At 45.1% G+C, this 22,206-nt stretch overlaps 1 protein-coding gene across 7 annotated transcripts in view; it reads right to left on the bottom strand.

Annotated features, from left to right (window-relative positions):
- LOC144772901 (uncharacterized) overlaps window positions 1-22,206 on the bottom strand; it is a 273,873-nt gene that overhangs the window by 209,069 nt on the left and 42,598 nt on the right. For all 7 annotated transcript variants that reach the window (XR_013599865.1, XR_013599866.1, XR_013599872.1 and 4 more), the window contains one exon: window positions 4,922-5,000. Coding sequence is in view for 2 of the 7 variants with exons in the window: in XM_078657590.1 (XP_078513716.1) it covers window positions 4,922-5,000 (79 nt within the window). In the remaining 5 variants the exon portion in view is untranslated. The remainder of the gene's footprint in view (window positions 1-4,921; window positions 5,001-22,206) is intronic.

Genomic DNA, 22,206 nt, shown 5'->3' with positions numbered 1-22,206 from the left:
AAAGGAAAGCTATGTCTTCACCGCGAGAAGACTAGCTATTATAATTACATTTTCATTGGTTCCAGTGAATGTGAACATAATTACAAGGTAATTGGAGGATGGGGTTTCAAAAATGGGTCAGAGCCTGTGTTTCCTGGAATTTATTATATATGTGGAGACAAGGCTTATTTCAAATTGCCGGATCACTGGTATGGAAGCTGCTATTTTGGCATTGTCTTCCCGAAAATATACCATGTGAATGAAGTTGCTGGAAGCAGTGAAAATACTAATGTCTTAGTGCGTAGTAAAAGAGAAAGCGTAGGTGAAATAATGGGTAGTATTTTCAGTGCACTGATACCTGGAGTGGGAGTGGTTCTGAACACTCACAGAATTTGCAAATTGTCCACTATAGTGGATGTGTTGTCTACGGACACAGCTCATGGATTTCTGCTGGTCAATACCGAAATGGTTGCGATCAGATCAATGGTTTTGCAGAACAGACTTGCTCTTGACACCTTATTAGCAAAAGAGGGCGGAGTCTGCCGGATGTTGAAGGCGCAACATTGTTGCACTTATATTCCGGACAAAAGTGTGCAGCTCCAAAGATACGTGAAAAACATTACTAATTTGGAAAAGGAACTCAAACCACTCGAGGTTGACAGTGCCTGGAAGAGACTGGTAGATGGTCTCTCAAATGTAGGTCATTGGCTTGCTAGCTTAGGTAAAAGCTTATTGTTTAAGGTACTGATGCCAATTGGAATTATAGGTCTTATCCTATTTTTCATATTTGTCTGTTGCAAATGCCGTAAGCACACCAGAAAGCATCAAGTGAATGCCAGAGGAGTGAAACGGAGTGTGGATGAGCTTGAATTAGAGGAAATGAATAATCAGATATACAAAAAGGTGAAAAATTCTCACCCTACCAAAAATGAAAAAGAGAAGCTGAATCGCTTGCTGGAAGAGATAGAGTTGTATAAAATGTGAGAAGTTGGCATCTGGTTCCATTATTTTTGTGATGATAGTAAATATCATCAAAGAGGGGATTGATAGAGCAAGCTTCGCATCGCGACTTGCTCGAGTCATGAACCTCGCCCCTGTGTAATCAATTAATAAATTTGTACGTCTTACTAATCTTTTATTTTTATATTCGAACGAAGTAGATGAAGCTTGCATATGTGTTTTCTAATACAACTAATCCATGTCTCTAAAACATGGCCGCCGCTTGGAAAATTGCTTCTGCGCATGCGTCAGTCACACTCACGTGACCTGACGTAGTTATAAGTTTGGTGGGAAAGGGTGCGCATGCGTAATACACAGCTTTCGTGAATAACGTGGTGATGCTCTTGTGAGCGTGTATATGTTGCTAATGTTTAAACTGCATAGTATATTTTTATAATGATAAGTTTAAAGTACAAAACCAATGATGTGTTTTTCATGCATTCACTTCTATGTTTTAATTTGTTTTCGCTTACTTTTCATGTACTGCGGGAAATGGGGGTCCGAACCGGTTGGGAGCCATATTGAAGGTCCCTTCTGCGCATACTCGTGGTGCACTGAAAGGTGGCAACATTGGACAGTGGAACTCAGCCAGCTGGCAGCCACAGTCAAGATGCTAATGGGAAAGCCACCTCTGGCCTACGAGAATGGAGAAAGTTGCTCCTTATATGATACATTGTGTGTTGCGCTATTGTTTGCTGTACAGCTTCCCATGGGAACCCCAATCTCGCTAGGCGGTACACAGAGATGTAAAGTAGGCCTCCAAATAGTCTGTTCTGATTGGTGTGTTACCCAAATCCTACCTTAGGACCAATACAAATTGAGGGATTCTGACACTTTGCAACATTGGGGGGTGGTACACCGTCCCAAAACAGTATATCTACCCTGGGTTCACCTAGGGAAATTGTCCGACTTGTCTGGTTTAGCTGACCTGTCACTGACCCAACGCACTCAATAGGTGACTGAAGATACAGAGAGCTGCGGAGCACTCTGTCCGAAATTTGACCATAGACTAAGGTTTTACTAAACCTTAAAGTGCTGGCGGAGCACTTTGCTGGGAGTTCGCTGACCCAATCGGGGTCTTGATCGATAGCTGCAGAGAGGGTGGAGCGCAGGCGTTGCTTCCGAACTGCGGGTGCCGGTCCTGTCCTGAGGGTCCTGTCCTGAGGGTCCTGTCCTGATCCTAATCTGGTCTTCCTGTCCTGTCCTGGGTGTCCATTCTGCACCTGCTGTCCATTGAGGGGTATCCTTCCTTGAGGGGTTCCTGTCCTTAACTGACCCGTGGCCAGGGTTTGGTTTCCACACCAGTCTAGGTAAATATTCCTCTGAAAACTCTGAAATCTTGCACCTTTCTGAAATTTCTATCTTTTGCTTCAATAAAGACATACCTTTGCATATGTTAATTTTCCATGCTTTTTCCGCAACCATTGAATCATAAAGTCATTTGCTTTGGTTTCATAACGTGTTCCTATGTTACCCTACCTGTTAGAAATTATATTTTGTATTGCAGTTTGTCATTTCCTGATATGGTCTAGAACATCCTTACTTAAACTATCTAAAGAACTTTTGCCTTAAAGCATAGCGTGTCTCTCTTCATAGTCTCTCCTATAGATATATATATATGTCCCGAAATCCTGTCTCATATTCTTTGAGATAAAATCTAGAATACTAGTCCTAATCAAAGCCTATCCAATCTTTAGGGATTCATCTTAAACGTTCTAATTCCTGATCCTTCATTTTGAATGTGTCCTGGTTCCATTAGTTATAAATGGTTGCACTGACTTATTTGCTATTTAGCTATATACTTTCTGTTATTCTGTTCATTAATTGCTTAATTACTGTGAATTTGATATTTTCTGAATTTTACTAAATTAGATAAAGACTTTAAAACTTCCAGTTGTCCGTGGTCATTTACAAAGAGTATTGAATGTTATTTGTTGGGTTTATATTTTGCTGTCTTTCCTTTTACAACTAGCTCCCTGATCCATTGTGGTCATAGGTACCCGCATCGGTGGATGGTAAGTCGGGTACTCTGAAGAATAACGAAAGGAACTCACAAATTATTGATAGTAGACCGTGAGGTCATCCGATCAATGTATATGGTGATTTGAAATATATGGGCCCGAAGCCGGAGGTGGCGAAATTATTGGTCGGGTGACCCGCGCGCTCTATCACTCCTTTCCCCTTAAACCAAGAACAGGTACAGCACAGGCAGCTGGCCATTGCGGGTATCAGGTGTCTTACCAGAAGGCTAGAAGGGTGGGGGTGGTTTTGCAGCTGTGAGGGCCATTTTTGTTACTGAGGGCCGGCTTTGCAGCAGTACTGCAATATCATCCCGCAGTATCAAAAGCAGCAGTGTTCATAGATGTAACGCCCCCCCCCCCCACCGGGGCTGGTCTGTCAATTGCCAGGGCTGCTTTGGTGTTCCCAGTCCAGCCATGGAAGCAGTGGTTTATGCCGCCTGTAAGCAAACCACACATAGCAGAGGCATCAGTATTGCAGGTTTCCCCTTCCATCCTGACTGAACATACAACTGTAGCATTGCCTCTGCTCCACATAACCACCATATTCAAACATAAATATACAGCATATCCCTCTGTATGAAGGCATTTTATTTGTACTATAGATATGTACCTATGTATGTGTATTGCTTTGTATAAACGTGTAGAATAATGATATATTTTTTAAATATAGATATTCATTAGTTTTGCTTAACAAATGTACATATTACTGATAGTTACATTATTCTGTTTTTAAAATGTATATAAGTGACTGCATAAATAAGTACATCTTTTACTATAACAATTTAACTACCATTGCTTCACTATTGAAATATATATATATATATATATTATTTTTTTAGTATATAAAACCAATAACAAATATTTTTAAATGCAACACTTGAAAACAGGAGTTTATTTAATGCAACTTAACCTACATATACTACCTTCCTTTATGCATCTATATACCTTCCATGTACTTACGGGTCTATAGATTTATAAATTTTCTTCTAATTCAGCATATCTAACGCACTACCCTATTTCTCACCCGAAACCGCTATCAATATACCCTCTACTTCAACTCTGACTCATCATAAACCTCTTTCTACTACTCTTTCCTATGCACTACCCTATTTCTCACCCTATACCTCTATCAATATATCCACTACGTCCACTCTCATTCACCACAAACCCCATACTACTACTATGATCCCCAAAATAACCCTTTCTAGACTCTTCCCTGCTCTACCTCTCCTTGCATCATCTTATACCTCTATTACTATTTTGATCCCCCAAAACAGGCCTTTCGAAACCCTTCCCTCTGACTCTTCCCCTCCACCTCCCTTTTACTCACCCCAGGCCTCCTCCTACTGCTATGAGCACCAAAACAAACAAACAAAAAAAAAACAGATTTCTAAATCCTTCCCTCTTCTATCCCTCCACTATCATTTTTAATCCAAATAACAGATTAACATGTCCACCACTCACATAAATTTCATATTTCACTATACTAATTCACCACTAATCCTTTATGGGTTCCGTAGTAGCGTACTAATCGCTGAAAAAACGCTTCAACACCCCATCAGGGGTAGCAAGCGCTATATAAATGCAAACCTTTTTCTCTCTTCTATCCCTCCGCTATCCTTCTCAATCCAAATAACTTACTAATATATCCACCACTTAAATTACTTTCATATTTCACTATTCTAATTCACCACTAATCCTTTATGTGTTCTGGAGTAGCGTGCTACTCACCAATAAAGCTATTCGATGCCTCGGCAGGGGTAGCAAGCCCTATATAAATGCAATTACAATACAATACATGCGTCACTCACATAATAGAATGAATGCACTACAAGTAGTTCAGTAGCAACGCAAGCGCTCCTCCGGCCAAGGCAAACACAGAACAGGTACAGCACAAGTCACAGGGAATCAATGATTCTGACCTTAGAGTAGCAGGCATTATGGAGCCCAGCGCAGCCTCTGAATCTCTTCGCAGTTGGTTTCCCCACACAAACACCTGTTCTGTAATGAATGGTAAAAATATTGTGCTGCTGAAAATTCAAGAAACCTAATATCACAATAATGACATATCACACTTTCTAAACGAACCCTACTCAGGGACAGATGGAACCCAGGTGGGCCAGCCCCTCCTGATGGTCCTTAACATTGTCTGCCTGGGTGCTTCCTCGTAATTGTTTGTTTTTATGTACATTGCTCTATGGTGTTGGGCATTATATCCTTCTCTATGGGCACCTTGTGGCTACAGATGTTCCTTACAAGTTACCTTGTTGTGGGTAATTAATCAAGGGCGACAGATGCTTCCCAGAGTGAAGTGAGGGGTGTTGGGGGTGGGTGTTTCAAAATGTTTCTATTGTGTTTTTCAAATTCAAATTCAAAAACTGGCTTTATTCAATTTAGTAATTCAAAATCATAAAAGCACACGTTAAAAACAGTAATTACAAAAAAGGTACGTATAATAAAACATATCCAGGTCGAGGAAATTAATTTTACCAATAAAAAGTTCAGTATTACTTATCAAATAGTTTGTGATCAACTCATTGTGTTACGAAACTTTACTACAAGTTTTAAAAAACAGTTCAGTGCATGGATAACATTGTCTTCTTCCAGCCGTTGCAGTTTGAGGAAGGCTAGCTTACAGGTTCGGATCCCCCATGACCTAAGAATGGGTAGTAAGTACGCCCTGTGTGGTGCCTGATAAAATTTGCAAAATAGCACACAATGTATATTTGATTGATACGAAATATCGTCGCAAGGGCATATGAGATTTGACATGGACCAGTTGTTACAATGGGGAAATGTAACCAGTCGAAAGAAGATACCTAGCCTGAAGCGAGTAAGCAACATACGGGCATAGGGGCTACTCACTAATGTTAGATATTTTTGTAACCCTTCATGGAAGGTAATTTGCTGATACCTAATGGTGGTGTATTTTTCTTTTTCTACATTCCACCTAGATATAACAAGATGCTCCAGGGCCATCTTTTTGAGCAAACTTCTTGATACCTTCTCCATGGTGCTTGGCTTTACAAAAAATTCCGGATGGCTTAACACCTTGAACATGTTTCTCACATAATGTTACCATTTGATTTTGGGAGCCCCGTCTAGCAAAAGGCAATCAGTTATTAAATCCCTGTTTAGTGAAGTTTCTGGGGTAACCCAGACCTTATGCCAGAGAAGTATCGGAGAAATCCTTATTGAATCTATTATGTGGGAGAGGCCTGCTTCTATGTGCAACATGTACGAGGATGTAGTTTTGGGTACCCCCAGTAAGTAGGCAAGGAACTGATTTTCGCAGCTTTGTATCGCCTGTGCGTATTCGGTGCCCCATAGACCAGCACCATAGGTGGCAGTTGAGACGCACTTAGCTTTATAGATGTAGATTAGATCTTTAGCTGGCTTCCCCCCAATTTGGTAGAAAAGTTTCTCAAACCGCCTATGGAGCGCAGAAATGCTAGTTTCCTAGCGTTAACCGCTGTTTGCCAAGAGCTCCCCCTGTCGAAATTCACCCCTAAGTAAGAGAATGTGTCTATAATTTCAATTCTCTTATCTTTGAGGAAAATTGGGCAGGGGGCCCTTTTTCTGCCAATCCCACAAACCATTGTAAAGGTTTTAGATATATTTATTCTTAAGCCACGGAGCTTCATGTAGGTGTTAAATTTGTCTACAGTCCTCTGTAACCCAAGTCTAGTCTGTGACATTAATGCCGCGTAGTCGGCGTATAGTAGTAATGGGATAGGAGTCCCTTTAATAGTGGGGTAATCGTGCTGAAAATCCCTAAGGTATTGTCCAATTGAGTTAATATATAAGGTGAATAACAGGGGTGCCAGAATGCACCCCTGTCTGACACCCCTTTCTATAGGGAATTTGTCTGAACACTCCCCCCTGGGGCCATACCTAACCCTTGCACCTGCATCTCTGTAAAGTTCCTTAATATATAATAAAATTTGACTGTCAATCCCCAGGTCGCTAAGTGTTAACCATAGGAATTCGTGATCTACACAGTCAAAAGCAGAACTTAAATCTATAAAGGAAATAAAAAGGTTCCCGCTCTTTGCCTGAGTGTATTTTGAAATAAGAAGGGCCAGATTTAAACATTGTTCCGTTGTCCCCTTTCCTGGGCTAAAACCATACTGCAAATTGGAAATAATTTGTTTTTCCTCCCCCCAAGTTTGTATCCTATTTAAAATGATTCGGCCTGCCACCTTTGCCAATGCATCCAACAGTGAGATTGGCCGATAGCAGGTCGTGTCGTTCCTATTACCTTTTTTGTAAATGGGTATAATTATTGCGTCAGACCAGGTGGGTATAAAACCTTGTTGGTTCGCTTTATTTAAAACATTGGTTATCATTGGGGCCCATAAGTCTATCTCAGCCTTATAGGTATCTATTGGCACACCATCCGGGCCCGGTGCCTTGCCCGACGAACTATCTTTTATACCTTTAATAACTTCCTGACAGCTGAAGGTTATGGCTAATGGGAAGGGGGTAAGATGTTTACCTTCCAAGGAGTTGCTATCCTCGTTGATGGAAGCAATTCCGTTGTCGAGGGAAGTCAATCTGCCATACAGGTGTTTTAAATGAGCTACCCATAGATCACCTGTAATTGACATGTCAATGAGATCAGCCTCTTTAGGGGGGTCGTTTACCACCTTCCAGAAGGCCGTGTTATTTCTTTTAGTCGATGCTTCTTTCAAATCTGCCCAAACCTTATTCTTTAGAGTGGCTTTTCTCGTTTTTATTGTGTTTTTATAAGATTTTCTGGCTGTACGTATTAAATCAGGATTTTTTGGAGTTGTCTGCAATGCCTTTTTAAGAAGTGTTAGTGCTTTAGTGCACTTACTATCAAACCACCTGTGGGGTTTTGAGGCCCCCTTCCGATGTTTTCTTGTCAAAAGAGATTTTGCTGTGGCTAGTATCTTAGAAAAGGAATTCATTACTCTTTCTGGTGCCTCTTCTTGTGTTAGACAGATCGTTATGTCTTCGATGTTGGAAGCAAATAATGTTTCCAAAAAGCCCGAGGGGTTCACTTTTTCCCATTTAATTGTATAACCATTGTTTGAGGCTAATCTTATCTATGGAGTGTATGGTATATTAACCACAGCCCTGCATGTCAATTTTTTAACTTTAATGCTAAAGACTATGGGGTAATGATCAGAGTGGGGGGCCTGGCCCATTTCCCAAGTAGCCACAAGCCCAGCATGGGATGCAGAAATTAATGTAAAATCAATTATAGTGTTACACCCCCTCCCATTGAAGGTAGGTTGAAATGGTATACTCGGTCTACAAGTCTCATTTATAAAAGATAAGTTAAAATAAAAGAGTATATTATTAAGGGTAGTACCGAGTTTCGTATGATTAAAATGGGTAGGGCCGTCTTCCCCATAATCTGATAGGCCGCACAAACCCATCGAGTCATGTGGACAGATCATACAATTAAAGTCTCCTACCCAAAACATGACATTATCTCCTACCAGGTGGTCATATAGGGAGATGAAGGTCGAGAGAAGCTTATTGAGTGTGGCCTCTCTCATGTCAGGTGGCATATTATTGTAAAAATGTAATATTATTGCATTATGCGAAGGGCCCAATCTTAGCCTCAGTATCTGGTAATACTCGGTGGCCATGAACTTGTTAACGGTACAGTCAGAAAAAAGTTCCCTCGTTGGCCACAGCTATTTTTAACACGTGTACATCATATACTTAATCCAACTGGTGACAAATACACAACAATTTTTGTGAATTTTCTTCACCAATATATATAATTTTTATTTTTCTTGGGTATAAATTATTCATAGCTTTGCTTACACTCATATGTTTTCATGAAAGAGAGAACACATCTATAATAATTCAGTAATACATACAAAAAAAGACAATAAATATATATATATGACATATCACACACGAATAAAGAGAAAAAAGGAGAAAAATGGTTTAATAACTATCTCCATGCCCCTGAGAATACACAACCGTCCACAACATACATACTCATTCATACTAACATAGCATACACATGCACTAGGTGTGAAAAAAGGAAGTCTGAGTACTCGACAGCAGGGAAACCCTGCTGATTAGCAGGTCTCAAAAATAAAGTATGAGACCCCGCACTCTGGTCTACGCGCGTTTCGGCGGCACATCCAGCCACCTTCCTCAGGACCTTTTTCCTTTTACAGACACAGGAAACCAGGGGACCTAAAAAAGTACAAAGTATAAATTTGGTTGTCGGTAAAGTGTCACCACAAGAAACCAAATTAATTCTAAATCCATAAATATATACAGTTTAAAAACCCATTGTTGACACTAGTGCTCGGAATGAAACACCACTTTGTCTAAGTATGCAAGGAATAAACATGGCGTCACAAAAGTACAGTCATATCAATACAGTAACTCAGGGCTCAAACAAGTACCCTCGAGACATGGTTAATCAGTCACATATAGAGATCTATATGAGTATCACCCAGAGATCTACCTCGGTCAGCATCCTCTATAAAGGATGTATATACCTCAAAATTCATTGTCAGGAAAGGTTTACTCACACTATAATGCATCAGCAAATGATAGGATCAATGGAACCGATAACTTGGACCACAGCGGAGACAATATTACAGTTTAGCAAGTCCCTAGACAAAAGGATAAATCATGCCAAATCATTAGATAAGTAGAGAAGAAAATTCTAAATCAAAATCCACCACATATCGGCTATAGTACATTACCTATATAGGGCTTGCGGGAGTTCCTATGGTAATTTAGAGATGGCACAGAGGTGAATTTGAAAGTTCTCCGATGTAGGGAGTATTTCTTATATATTGGCTAGAACGGTCACAAATAGAAAAGAAGGGAGGGGGAGAAAAGTACAAATTGGAAAAATTATGTAAGAAATGCATGACCGACCCCTATGTCCTATCTAATACAGCTGGTAGGTGTAAACATAACCACGAGATCGGGACCCACCTTGAATCCTACACCAGGGGTCGTTGTTCTGCGTCCCAATTCCTGCTGTTATAGTTATTTAATTGAATGGACAATAGCGGATTTCTCCATCAGAGGACCCGAAGTAAGCCACCAATTCCTTTTACACTGTTTGGGGGAATAGAGAAGAAAAATAATGTATGTATGAAAAGAACTGCCTCAAGGCTATGTTGGTCGTGCCAGTGAGAGGCAATCTATCTCAGTGCTACACCTCCCGACTAGAATGGAACGTCCCTTCTCTCTGATGGATTTGGACCTAGTAAGATACCCTCACTACATCACCATATCATGTGGTAAATGTATATTATATGCAGTACAGTTACCATCCTATCTCCATAGAGATAACTAGTAGCGTCGGTAGACTTTCTATGTCTGTCTACATATGCTGTTCCCTTACCCCTAAAAGTATAATCTAAGCACCTAAAACAAGCAAATACTACTCGTAAACCGCTACATATGTCTAAATTACAATGTGGATAGAATGCCATATAAATGTCTAACGGCTTCCCTCAACTCGTTCTTCTGAGCACACCCGTAATTTACAGATTCTCAGTAGGCTACTTACTCAGGTCATGCACGAAGTGCGGCATCAAGGAAGGAACCCCCACCAGTATCGATGGTTCCAAACAGAAATGAGGAACACCGGACCCGTAAATATGCTGGGTCAAACGATCGAAGATCTCGCGGTATCTCGCGAGTAGAGTGAAGACATTAACTAGAAAACGGACTCCTGCCAGCCTCAAAAGTACGTGCCATAAAGCTGAAAAAAGAGCTGGATAAAACCAATCAGGGTCATAGAAGCTGAAAACGGACTGCCGTCAAAGTTATTCACTTAGATATACCAGATGTTAAGGATACTTTTACATGCGCCATGTTAAAGAGGTAGATCAATGCCCAAAAGACTTGATGAAAGTCTCGCGATCTCTCGCGAATGATGAGATCGGTCAGGGTCCTAGAGATCAACAACGGACTACCGTCGAGTTTATTCACTAAGCAAAACACAGCGACAGGAATACTTAACAGACGCCATATTGGAGGGGTAAATGAATGCCAAAAAGATTTACTCCTCTCAAAACATATTGTTGAAAAGTACCCACCCTTATAAGATCTAAGAAAAAAGTCTGAATGCGTCACATATTTGTCGAATATATTAAATCGAAAGGCGGGGGTCTAAACGTGTCACGACACGGCATGAGAAATAAAACCTAAAATGGCAAGCTGCCAGGTGCATAGATACAAATCTAGAAAACTCAAGAGGATTATAAAGATTTTCCCTTGTCTCCTGACAATTATAGTTTACTAACAGCCCATATCGACCAGTCCTGGGAGAACACATAGAGTGCATGATAACCACTAACATATGTGGTCTGAGAGATGGGCAGACATGCACTCATTGAGTCCTACTGTGTGACATACCAAGATATTTCTTCATTCAGACCGCCTCTCACACAGTCAAAATGGTATATCCAGAATGTTTCGCGTTTTTTACGCGTAGTCTCTGCAGATTTACCTGGTTTAAGTTGAACCTTTTCTAAAATCGTCCATTTAATGTCCTGCTCATTGTGGTTCATTTTAAGAAAATGTTCAACTAGGGGTGCTGTCATTTTCTTGGTCCTGATAGCAGATTTATGTTCGCTGAAGCGTGTGCGAAATTCTCGGCCCGTTTCCCCTATATAAGCCAGTCCACAACTACAAAATAGAATGTAAATGACATTCTTACTCCAGCAATTTGTAAGGTACCGCAGTTTGATCTTCTTGTCATTATATTCAACAGTGTCAGACGTGATTGCAGAGTCACAAGCGTGAGATGATCCACATCTGTGGTTGCCTAAGACAAGGGGAAGCCCTGTGATGGTGCATTGACCACCTAAATGAGTTTCTTTGGGTTGGCGTGTATGTACTAATAAGTCACGCAAATTTTGATTCCTCCTATATGCTAGCAAGGGAAGTGGTAGGGCAGGAACCTGATCATCAGTGTTCAAAATTCTCCAATTTTTATTTATGACATTCCTAATCTTGAAGTTTAAAGTTGAATGATTAATAACACAAGTTATACGCTTGTGTTCTGGACGTTTGGATCCTTGTAATAGGGCTGCTCTATCGTAGCACTTGGCTCTTTTAAAAGCATGTCGTACCAAACGATGGGGGTAGCCTCGTTTCAGTAGTCTCTCCTTCAGTTCATCTCCATGTTTGTGATACGATGCCATATCTGTGCAATTACGGCGAATCCGTAAAAATTCTCCAAATGGTATGGATTCTCTTTGGCAATTTGGATGAAAGCTGTCGAATTTTAAAATGGTATTTTTGGCCGTGGGTTTCCTGAAAAGGCTCACCTTCAAATGACCACTGTCACCCTCAATGGTGATGTCCAAAAAATCCACCTTATGGTTGTCATAACTTACTGTGAATTTAAGATTCGGGTCACTGGCATTAAGCCAAAGGACAAACGATTCTAACTCATCAACTGATCCCTTCCAAACAAAGAAAATATCATCTATAAATCTTCTCCAAACAAAAACATTTTCAAAAAAAGGAGCCAGTTCGTTATAGATGTTGCACAATTCCCACTCACCCATAAATGTATTAGCTACACTCTGGGCACAAGATGCTCCCATTGAGGTGCCCTTAATCTGTTTATAGAGTGCGCCATTGTACTCGAAAAAATTGTTCAAGAGGACAATTTCAAGACATTGTAGGATGAACGTGTCAGGGCGATTGTCTGGGTATCTGTCAAGGAGGGTAGCCACCGCCTGCAACGCCCGACATTGAGGAATGTTGGTGTAAAGTGCCTCAATGTCGAGCGTCACAAGGATGTCAGTTCCAGAATTGAATGGCAATCCCTCAATTTTGTTAATAATGTCGCCAGTATCCCGAATAAACGAGGAATATTTCTGTGTGAGTGGACAAAGAAATAAATCCACATATTTGGAGAGGGATTCAGTACATGACCCGATGGTAGAAATGATTGGTCGCATTGGGGGATCAGTTTCAGATTTGTGGGAGTTGAACTTGTTAACTTCAATGCCCCCGGTAATAGATACAAATGTACACAGACCCCCTTTGTTGCGGCCTTGTGCGCTTTGCACAGCTGGGGTATGAAAAGTTTGGTAACCACTAATGTGGTGTGCCTCCAGAGACCACGTTTCCTGAAGGCAGATAACGGTATGCCCGGTGACAACGTCTAGCCAATGTTGGTGAAACACTTTATCAGCTAAACCAGCCACGTTCCAGGAAAGGAAGCTAAAGGTAAGATCTATTTGTTTGAGGGTTTCAGTTAATGGAGCTTGTTTTCCTTGCATTTCCTTTAATATATGCAATCGATGAGATTCAGGCGCGTTATGCTGAAGCAAGGGTGGGTCATCTATAACGGTCAGACTAACTAGCTGATCGTCATATTTGACAGTTTCCCAGCAAGGACAGTTGGAACCATAATCTCCCCTGCCGCTAGATCAGATCTAAGCCTCCCATACTGATTGGAGTTTATTAACATTGGCCGGCTTGATGTTTCCAAATTATATATCGCGATGCTTCCCTGTTGTCAATCCAGGTCATTTAAATCCGAGAGAGCATCATATCGGTTTGCTAGGGGGAGTGACCAATATGGTGAATTAAGACCTTGCTGAATGGTCACACTCCGATGTGTTAATGGCCCTTCTACATTCCCGAAAACCGGGTAAGTGGAAAACCGTTGAGTCCCCTTCGGTGGATGAGAGGGGTAGGAGTTATGTTTATAATACGTAGGAACACCACGCTGACCGCGGGGGACGATCAGTGCCTCGGGATAAAAGTAAGTTAAGGTTCGAGGCACTATACTACTACATCCCTGATTCTGATACCAATCAGCGATGTGCGGGACCACCCTTCGGTCTCTAAAGTTAATGATAATTATATTCCCAGCAATGTCTTTGGGTCTAGATCCTACCCACGCTAGTCTTCTAACAAACACTATCTCTCCATCTATGTGGGTGGGCAATGGCCTATTTTGTCTGAGCCAATAAATAGCTTTATTTTTTAGCTCAGAGTAGCCTTCCTTTTTTCCTTCTGTGAGTTCTGGGACGCCTGTTAGGACTATGACGTATGGAACCGCCTCTGGTGGCAAATCAATATGACATCCTTTAGATTTTGTGGGTTTAAATAGGGGTTGGGGCATATCTGTATCGGCGGCCTTAATGTCTGGATGAGGGGTTCCTGATGAGTGGGTGTTAAGTGGGAGGGTGGCTGGTTCTCTAGACCCCGTCAGGGTAGAGTGTGTACCTGCTTTCTCGGATTTCCCGCTAGGGTTGTTCAAACCAGGTCGAGTATCTTTGCCAGACCTTGCATTCCCAGTAGTCGTGTTGGAACCAGGTGGAGTAACTATTGTGATAGCCTTATTTGTTAATTGATGTCCGCTGGTTTTGGTATTCACGTTAATGGCTACCAATCCCTTTAAAAGTTGTGAGTTTAGGGTGGTTTCTACCACTAATGTATTCAATTGGTCACCCAATCTTTTTACCCTCTCTAAGACTGGGAGAAGTAGGGATCTGACTAGGTGTTCTATGTCATTCACAGTTGGGTGAGATTCAGAAGGTTGGTTTTTAGACGAGTTATGAATTTCCTTGGGCTTTGACTTAAACTTTGGTGGTGGCAAATGTTTCTGTTGTATTTCTTTAAGAAGATCGGATGGGGGGCTTGAGCCTAGTCTGGGTACTTTGGTTTGTCTACCCCAATGAAAGTTTCCCCCTCTCTTCCTTTTCGTTAGTGTTAGTTGTCTAGATGGGTGACCTGACCTGACCTCGTCAGAGACGGTCGCTCCACCCGCCGCGTGGCTCCTCCTGAGTTCACCCGGTCTCCCTGCTCCCACCGCTCACCGCCGCTCCTGAGGTCGTGACCCCTGTGCTTTTCTTTTGTTTCTCTGTGCCAGTTGTGCTGTTCTCCCCCCGTGTGGTGACCCTGACTGTTGTTTTTTCTTCCCCCCCCCGTGTGGTGCCCCTGTTTGAGTGAGTCCTGTTTTTTCTGCCATTTTTCCCGCCTTTTCCGCCGTTGCACCCCGCTCCCCGCTCCCTGCCGCTGCTCCCCTGCGGCCCTGCCCCCTTCTCTCTTAGGACCTCTCCCCTTCCCATTCGCCACTCCCAGCTGCTCCTCCCTCCCTCCTCCCCCCCACTCTCCACTTATGGCAGAGTCCGCACGACGTACGCGCAGCAGGCGCGCCAATTGTGCGCCAAAGGCGCGTCAAAGGCAAGCCCGTCTGCGCCCATCCGCGCTTGGACTGCGCCCAAAGCCAGGACCCTGGGCCCCCGAAGATGCCAGCCCACGCGACGGACCTACGACGCCGCCACCCTCAACGCACTCAACCCCGGCCAGAACCCCGCCTGCTACCGAGCCGCCCCGAAACGCACCCACGGACCCTTCACCTGTCAAACCTGCAAGTTCACCTGCATCCGGACCGGCACCGACAAGCCAAACACCAGCAGCAACCACCTCAAGTGCATCCTGCTCAACACCTGCTCCATCCACAGACACGCCATCGAACTCTGGAACCTGCTCGACACAACATCACCAGACGTCGCCTTCCTTACAGAAACCTGGATGAACGCCTCCTCAGCACCTGACATCGCCATAGCCATCCCGGACGGATACAAGATCACCCGGAAGGACCGCGTCAACCAGACTGGAGGAGGCATCGCCATCGTACACAAGACCACCATCCACATCACGACCAACCCCGACGACACCTTCACCGCCGCCGGACACCTCCACTTCCAGATACACACCGATCCCAAGACCACCCTTAGAGGAACCCTCATCTACAGACCCCCGGGACCAGGCACACAATGCAGCGAAGACATCGCAGACTTCATCAGCCCGTACGCACTCCCCTCCGCTGACTACATCCTCCTAGGGGACCTCAACTTCCACCTGGAGAACAACAAGGACAGCAACACCACCACCCTACTGGACAACCTCGCCAACCTCGGACTCAAGCAACTGGTGAACACCCCCACCCACTACGCCGGCCACACGCTTGACCCCATCTTCTCCACCAGCGAGCACATCTCCTTCAGCCACTCCACCGGACTCCACTGCACTGACCACAGCTGCATCCACTTCAGCTTCAGAAGAACAACGACCCACCACCACCCACAACAGATTCCTCGCAGAAGCTGGAGTAAGATCACCACCGAGCAGCTCACCACCTCCCTCCGCAAGAACCCTCCCGCCAGCACAACGGACCCCAACGAAGCAGCCAGCAACCTCACACAGTGGCTCACCAACTGCGCAAATGACCTTGCACCACTGAAGAACCCTCCCAGCAGACCCGGCAGCAGGAAAGCCTCCTGGTTCACCGACGAACTCCAAGAAGAACTGCCGCACCCTCGAGAAAGCCTGGCGCCATGACCAGACCACAGACAACATGACTGCCCTCAAGCACGCCACCCGCAAACACCACCAGCTGATCCGCACCACCAAGAAGACAGCATTCACAGAACGAATAGACAACAACGCCCACAACAGCAAGGAACTCTTCAGCATCGTCAAAGAGTTCTCCAACCTCAGTGCCTGAAACAACTACATCACCCCCTCGCAAGACCTCTGCGACTCACTCGCCACGTTCTTCCACCGCAAGATCGCCGATATACACAACAGCTTCGGCACACCTACCACGCACCCAACCACCGAACCAACGCCCCCCACCACCACCCTCTGCGCCTGGACCCTGGTCAGCACCGAAGACATCACACGCACGATGAACACCATCCACTCCGGATCACCAACCGACCCCGGCCCCCACCACGTCTTCAACAAGGCCGACTCCATCATCGCACCCCAACTCCGGGACGTCATCAACACCTCCTTCTACACCGCCACCTTCCCGGAGACCTGGAAGCACGCCGAGCTCAGCGCCCTCCTGAAGAAACCAACTGCAGACCCCACTGACCTCAAGAACTACCGCCCCATCTCGCTCCTCCCTTTTCCTGCCAAAGTCATCGAGAAGACCGTCAACAGACAGCTCGTCGCTTCCTCGAGACGAACGGAGCCCGTCACCCCTCGCAGTCCGGTTTCCGAGCCAACCACAGCACTGAGACCGCCCTCATCGCAGCCACTGATGACATCAGATCCCTGCTCGACAACGGGGAAACAGCGGCCCTCATCCTCCTGGACCTCTCTGCAGCGTTCGACACCGTCTGCCACCGCACCCTAGTGCAGCGCCTCAACAACATCGGAGTCCAAGAGAAGGCACTGGAGTGGATGATCTCGTTCCTCGCCGGTAGAACCCAGAGAGTCCGCCTCCCCCCGTTCAGATCCGAGGCCATCGAAGTCATCTGCGGCATACCACAAGGATCATCACTCAGCCCAACCCTCTTCAACGTCTACATGAGCCCTCTCGCAGCCATCGCATGCAAACACAACCTCAACATCATCTCCTACGCCGACGACACCCAGCTGATCCTCTCCCTCACCAACGACCCCGCCACCGCCAGAACCAGCCTGCACGAAGGGATGAAAGACGTCGCAGAGTGGATGAAGAACATCCGCCTGAAACTGAACTCAGACAAGACGGAAGTCCTCATCCTGGGATCATCGCCCTCCGCCTGGGACGACTCCTGGTGGCCCCCTGCCCTGGGCACCACTCCCAAACCAACGGACCACGCACGCAACCTGGGCTTCATCCTGGACTCCTCCCTCTCGATGACCAGGCAAGTCAACGCCGTCTCATCATCATGCTTCAACAACCTGCGCATGCTCCGCAAGATCTTCCGATGGATCCCCACTGAAACCAGGAAGACGGTCACACAGGCACTCGTCACCAGCCGGCTGGACTACGGAAACACCCTCTACGCCGGAACCACAGCCAAACTTCAGAAAAGACTCCAGCGCATCCAGAATGCCTCCGCACGACTCGTCCTGGACATCCCCTGACACAGCCACATCTCCGGCCACCTGAGAGACCTGCACTGGCTCCCCGTCAGCAAGAGGATCACGTTCAGGCTCCTCACCCACGCACACAAGGCCCTCCATGACCTGGGCCCCAAGTACCTCAACAACCGCCTGACCTTCTACGCGCCCACCCGCCAGCTACGATCGAGCAGCCACGTCCACGCCGCCGTACCACGCATCCGCAAGGCCACTGCTGGGGGAAGATCCTTCTCCTACCTGGCAGCCAAGACATGGAACTCCCTCCCCATCCACCTTCGACTGACCCAGGATCACCTCCCCTTCAGGAAGCTCTTCAAGACCTGGCTCTTCGAGCAGTAGCGGACCCCTCCCCCCCAGCGCCTTGAGACCCTACCGGGTGAGTAGCGCCCTATACAAATTACCATGATGGATTGATTGATTGATGTTTTTTTTGGGGCTATACTCTTTTTGTTCACAGGCGTCGCATTAGGAAGCTGCAGCAAGGAGGGCTCCGCTGGGGAGAAATCCAAGGAAAGGTCCAGATTAGATAAGTCATGGTTGGGGCTCCTTACTGGGACTTGAGATAAAGGTGGAGAGTTGTCCTGAAAGAGCAGGGGAATACTAGTGTCCATAGATGAAAGAATCCCTTTGCTCTGAGAGCTGTGTACGGGAGGGGAGGGTATCTGTCTTAATGGGCCTAATGACGAGTGCTTATTTTGTTGTAGCTCAAAGGACAAGCGCAACTCGACAACAGAAATTTCATGGTCTAAGTTCGAGACCGCCTTTGATAAAAATGCATCAAAGGTGCCTCTTACCTTCCCCCCAAGTGCGTTTTTCCACCGTTTCCGGGCTTCGGGGTAATTATCAACTTTCCAAGAATCTCGGGGGGTGATGGATAAAGAGGGGGGGCCCAGCCCGGCCTCGACCGTCCTCGGACAGCCTCAGACGGCCCGCTCTTTGCCCGGGCTTCGTCCGGGTACCGCGTCACGGAGGAAGTGAGGTGAATATAACCCTTTCAGGCAGGGGGCGTGGACACCGAGGGAAGAGGCAGCAGCTGTCTGTGGGAAAGCCTGCTGGCCCTCGCAGTCCCTTGGAGTTGGTAGTTCAAGAGTATTCCGCCCCGTGAACGGCGCCCGGGGAGCGGGGGCCGTTAAAAGACACCAACAAGTCCCTCCGTAGTCCTCTTCAATCAGGCACAGCAGGTGATGTCAGGGAACAAAGGCAAGCACAGTGAGCGGCATTGTGTTTTTCCTTTTTAGTTTGTAACGGCAGACACAACCATCATCACTCTTGAATCGGCATGGTTCCACACAGCGTGTCCTCAGGCGACCAGATTAGATCCTCTTTACTGGCGTAGGCTACCTCTTAATTCCCAGGACTGCCATGACCCATCCTAAGCTAACAGATTTCTCTTGGAACATCAATGGCCTCCTGGGCCGGATCAAGTGCTCTGCGTACATCTCGCACCATAGGCCGGCAGTCGTTCTCCTGCAGGAGACCCACTTGTTGGGTATACCCTCTGCTTTTCCTCGTGGCTCCAGAGGGGTCCCTATATTGCTGCATAAGTCCCTTCCTTGGCAGTTACCGGACAGCACACAGATTTGCAGGGGTGCTATGTGCATGTTGAGGGCTGCTTGGAGGCTAAGCAGTATAACTTTGTATCATGTTATGTCCCGCCCGCCTCTACCTCAGCCCTCAGCCCTCAGGTCCCCATTGTCCCAGTAGCTGCATAAAGGGTAAAAAGAACCTTTAGGAGGTTTTTACGATGTGGTTCTAAAGATTTGTAGAAACTGGCAGTAAACTCATGAGGTCTGGGAGCATTACCTTTCTTGAGGGAGTTAATTGCCTTAATGATTTCTGGTTTACCAATCGGTTTGTGGAGTTCAGTTTGTGCCTCTTTGTTTCATTTCGAGATGATAAAGTTATCTCGGCATTTCTGGCACTCATTATGATCTTGATGTGTGTCTGGGTTGCATAGGTCGAATAAATTCATGGAAGAACCGTGTATATTCTTGTATATCTGTCCCAATCTTAACTAATTTGCTTCTTAATCGCAGTGATGGATGAGTTTGTATTTCTTGATTTTAGATAACTTGCTAGTATTTTCCCAGCCTTATATATTTTTTTAGCAACTCGCTTTGATTGATTTTCGCTGTAAAAATAAGTACACAAAACAAAAGTATGTCACACACATACATTGTGTTCGCCCAGGTGGTTGTAAGTAGCCACCAAAGGAGTAGGTTCCCATCTCTGCACCCAGGGCACCAATATATTTTAGTAGGCACATCACCTCCCCCAGACCTTCCTGCATTTACGTGGAAACCCCCATGCCAAGCAGAATTGCTCCTCCAGCTTAGCACACCATCCCTGCTCTCCAAGTAACTTTCTTGAGGCCGAGCTAAATTTCCAGTTCTTGGGAATGTCCCGTTTTGCCAGGCTGACGCCAATGTCTACGAGAATACGTACAACATCCAGGATCCCCAGTAGAGCTATGCGTGGGGAGCAGTCAATTGCCATTCAATTATGTTAAAGAGTGAAGAGAAGATTTTTGCCCAGTAGTGTGCAATAATGTGGCAGTCCCGTACCGTGTGAAAGAATCCGCAATCATCAATCGCACATCTGGCGCAAATGCCCCTGTGCCCCCTTCTTCCTCCCAAGTCTCTGAGGGGTTGCATATGCCATATGTAGATATTTTAGGGTTATAATCCAGCTCTCCCGGGGCCATCTTTGTTTATCACCAGTAGTTCTCATCTAGAGGTCACACTCGATCCTCCCATTGCTCCCAGAGGGGTACTAGAGGTCTGGGGTGTCCAGTACAGAGATTTATAGACTGACGAGATGGCGACCCAACCCAGCTGGCCAAAGGTGATTTTAGGTTCTAAGGTATTCTGGTAGGTTTGTTAATGTGTGCCGGTGAGCCGCCAGAGCACAGCAGCTGTTATAGATATTTATAAAATGTAGTTCTGTGCAGCATATAGTACTTTTCTAGCGCTGCAAATGTTTTCATTTGTGAATCGGAACTCATATCTTCTAATTTAGAGATGACTATGAGGTTCCAGCGGATGAAGCTTTCTAGCTGTGTCACTTGCCGGTGCCATGTGCCGTGTCATGGGGAGTTTCTTGCATGGGTCTACAATCTCGGCAGATCCATCGTAGGATAGCTCACCAGCATAGGAGTGGTATTGCGTCACCTCCGTGAACGAGCTGGGAAGGGGAACACCATATAGTTGCCTAGGCAATATTTTGGCAACCTATTAGGGACACTTAAAGGTAAAAGGCGGTGTCCTCCTGGTCCTCTAACAACCATTTGTATATCACTTGAATCTGGGATGCCCAGTACAAGAGATGTGTGTCTGCCATGACCATCCCCCATCATATGTGGATTGCATACATTTCTGGAAGGCAATCTTAGGGGTTTTGTTGCCCCTGAGGAATACTCGTATCCGGGCCATGAAATGCTTAAACCAAGTGTGTAGGAAGCAAAGGGGGCAATTTTGCAGGATATAGAGGAGCTTGAGTAGTAGCATAATTTTGAAAAGCGAAACTATGCCAATTAAGCCATGTCTTCGTTGCACGTGCCTGTAACGGGTGGAGTTTCAGCCTCCAAGTTAGCTCTGGTACCAGAGTCCCTCCTCATTACATTTGCAGTTTCTTTGTCTTTAGGTTGTTGATCCATATGCATGCTATTCCACTAATAAGTTTGTTGTATTCATATCTAACAGATTTTAGTTTGTCAGCTCATTTGTTTTTTCTTAATTAACATGTACTCATGGCGTTTAAATTTGATCTCCAATTCTTATTTTTATTATTAGCATTTTTTTACATAATTCTTATTCCTCTCACCCCCCCCCCCCCCCTCCCCGATAGTATATTCCTTCAATTCCCATAACTTTTTAGGCAAGAGTGATAGGGATGCATTATCATTAAAGTAGTTAAGAACTGGTTTTGCAACTTCCTCTTTGGTATCTTGGTCATTTACAATTTCCTCATTCACTCTTCATAAGTCCTCCCTTTTAGATGTTTTGGGCTGGTTCGATCCAGTGAAAAGCAAGCGTGATCCGAGATCAACTCTATTTTAGGGTTGCAACAATTTGGAGTCAGGGAATCATTTGTTAAAATGTAACTAGTTTTGGAGGGTGAATTGAGTAGGTGAGAGTAAAAAGTGAACTTGATGGCTGCTAGTTTATATATCCCTTTAGATATGTGATAATGTGTTAACGGTGCAAACATTCCTCAGTTATTTGTAGGCTTTCCTGGGGCGGTTTTACATGAGGGCTTTGCAGGGCCAGGATGTACACGAGGTTAGCCTCTCTAGGACTCAATTTCTTTAATAGTGGTGAGCTTTGTCATACTTTTAGAGATGTGC

The sequence above is a fragment of the Lissotriton helveticus genome, chromosome 1_1 (assembly GCF_964261635.1).
Source record: "Lissotriton helveticus chromosome 1_1, aLisHel1.1, whole genome shotgun sequence".
Taxonomy (NCBI): Eukaryota; Metazoa; Chordata; class Amphibia; order Caudata; family Salamandridae; genus Lissotriton; species Lissotriton helveticus.
Note: the sequence above shows the minus strand (reverse complement) of the source record. Positions and strands in the feature narration are given on the sequence as shown.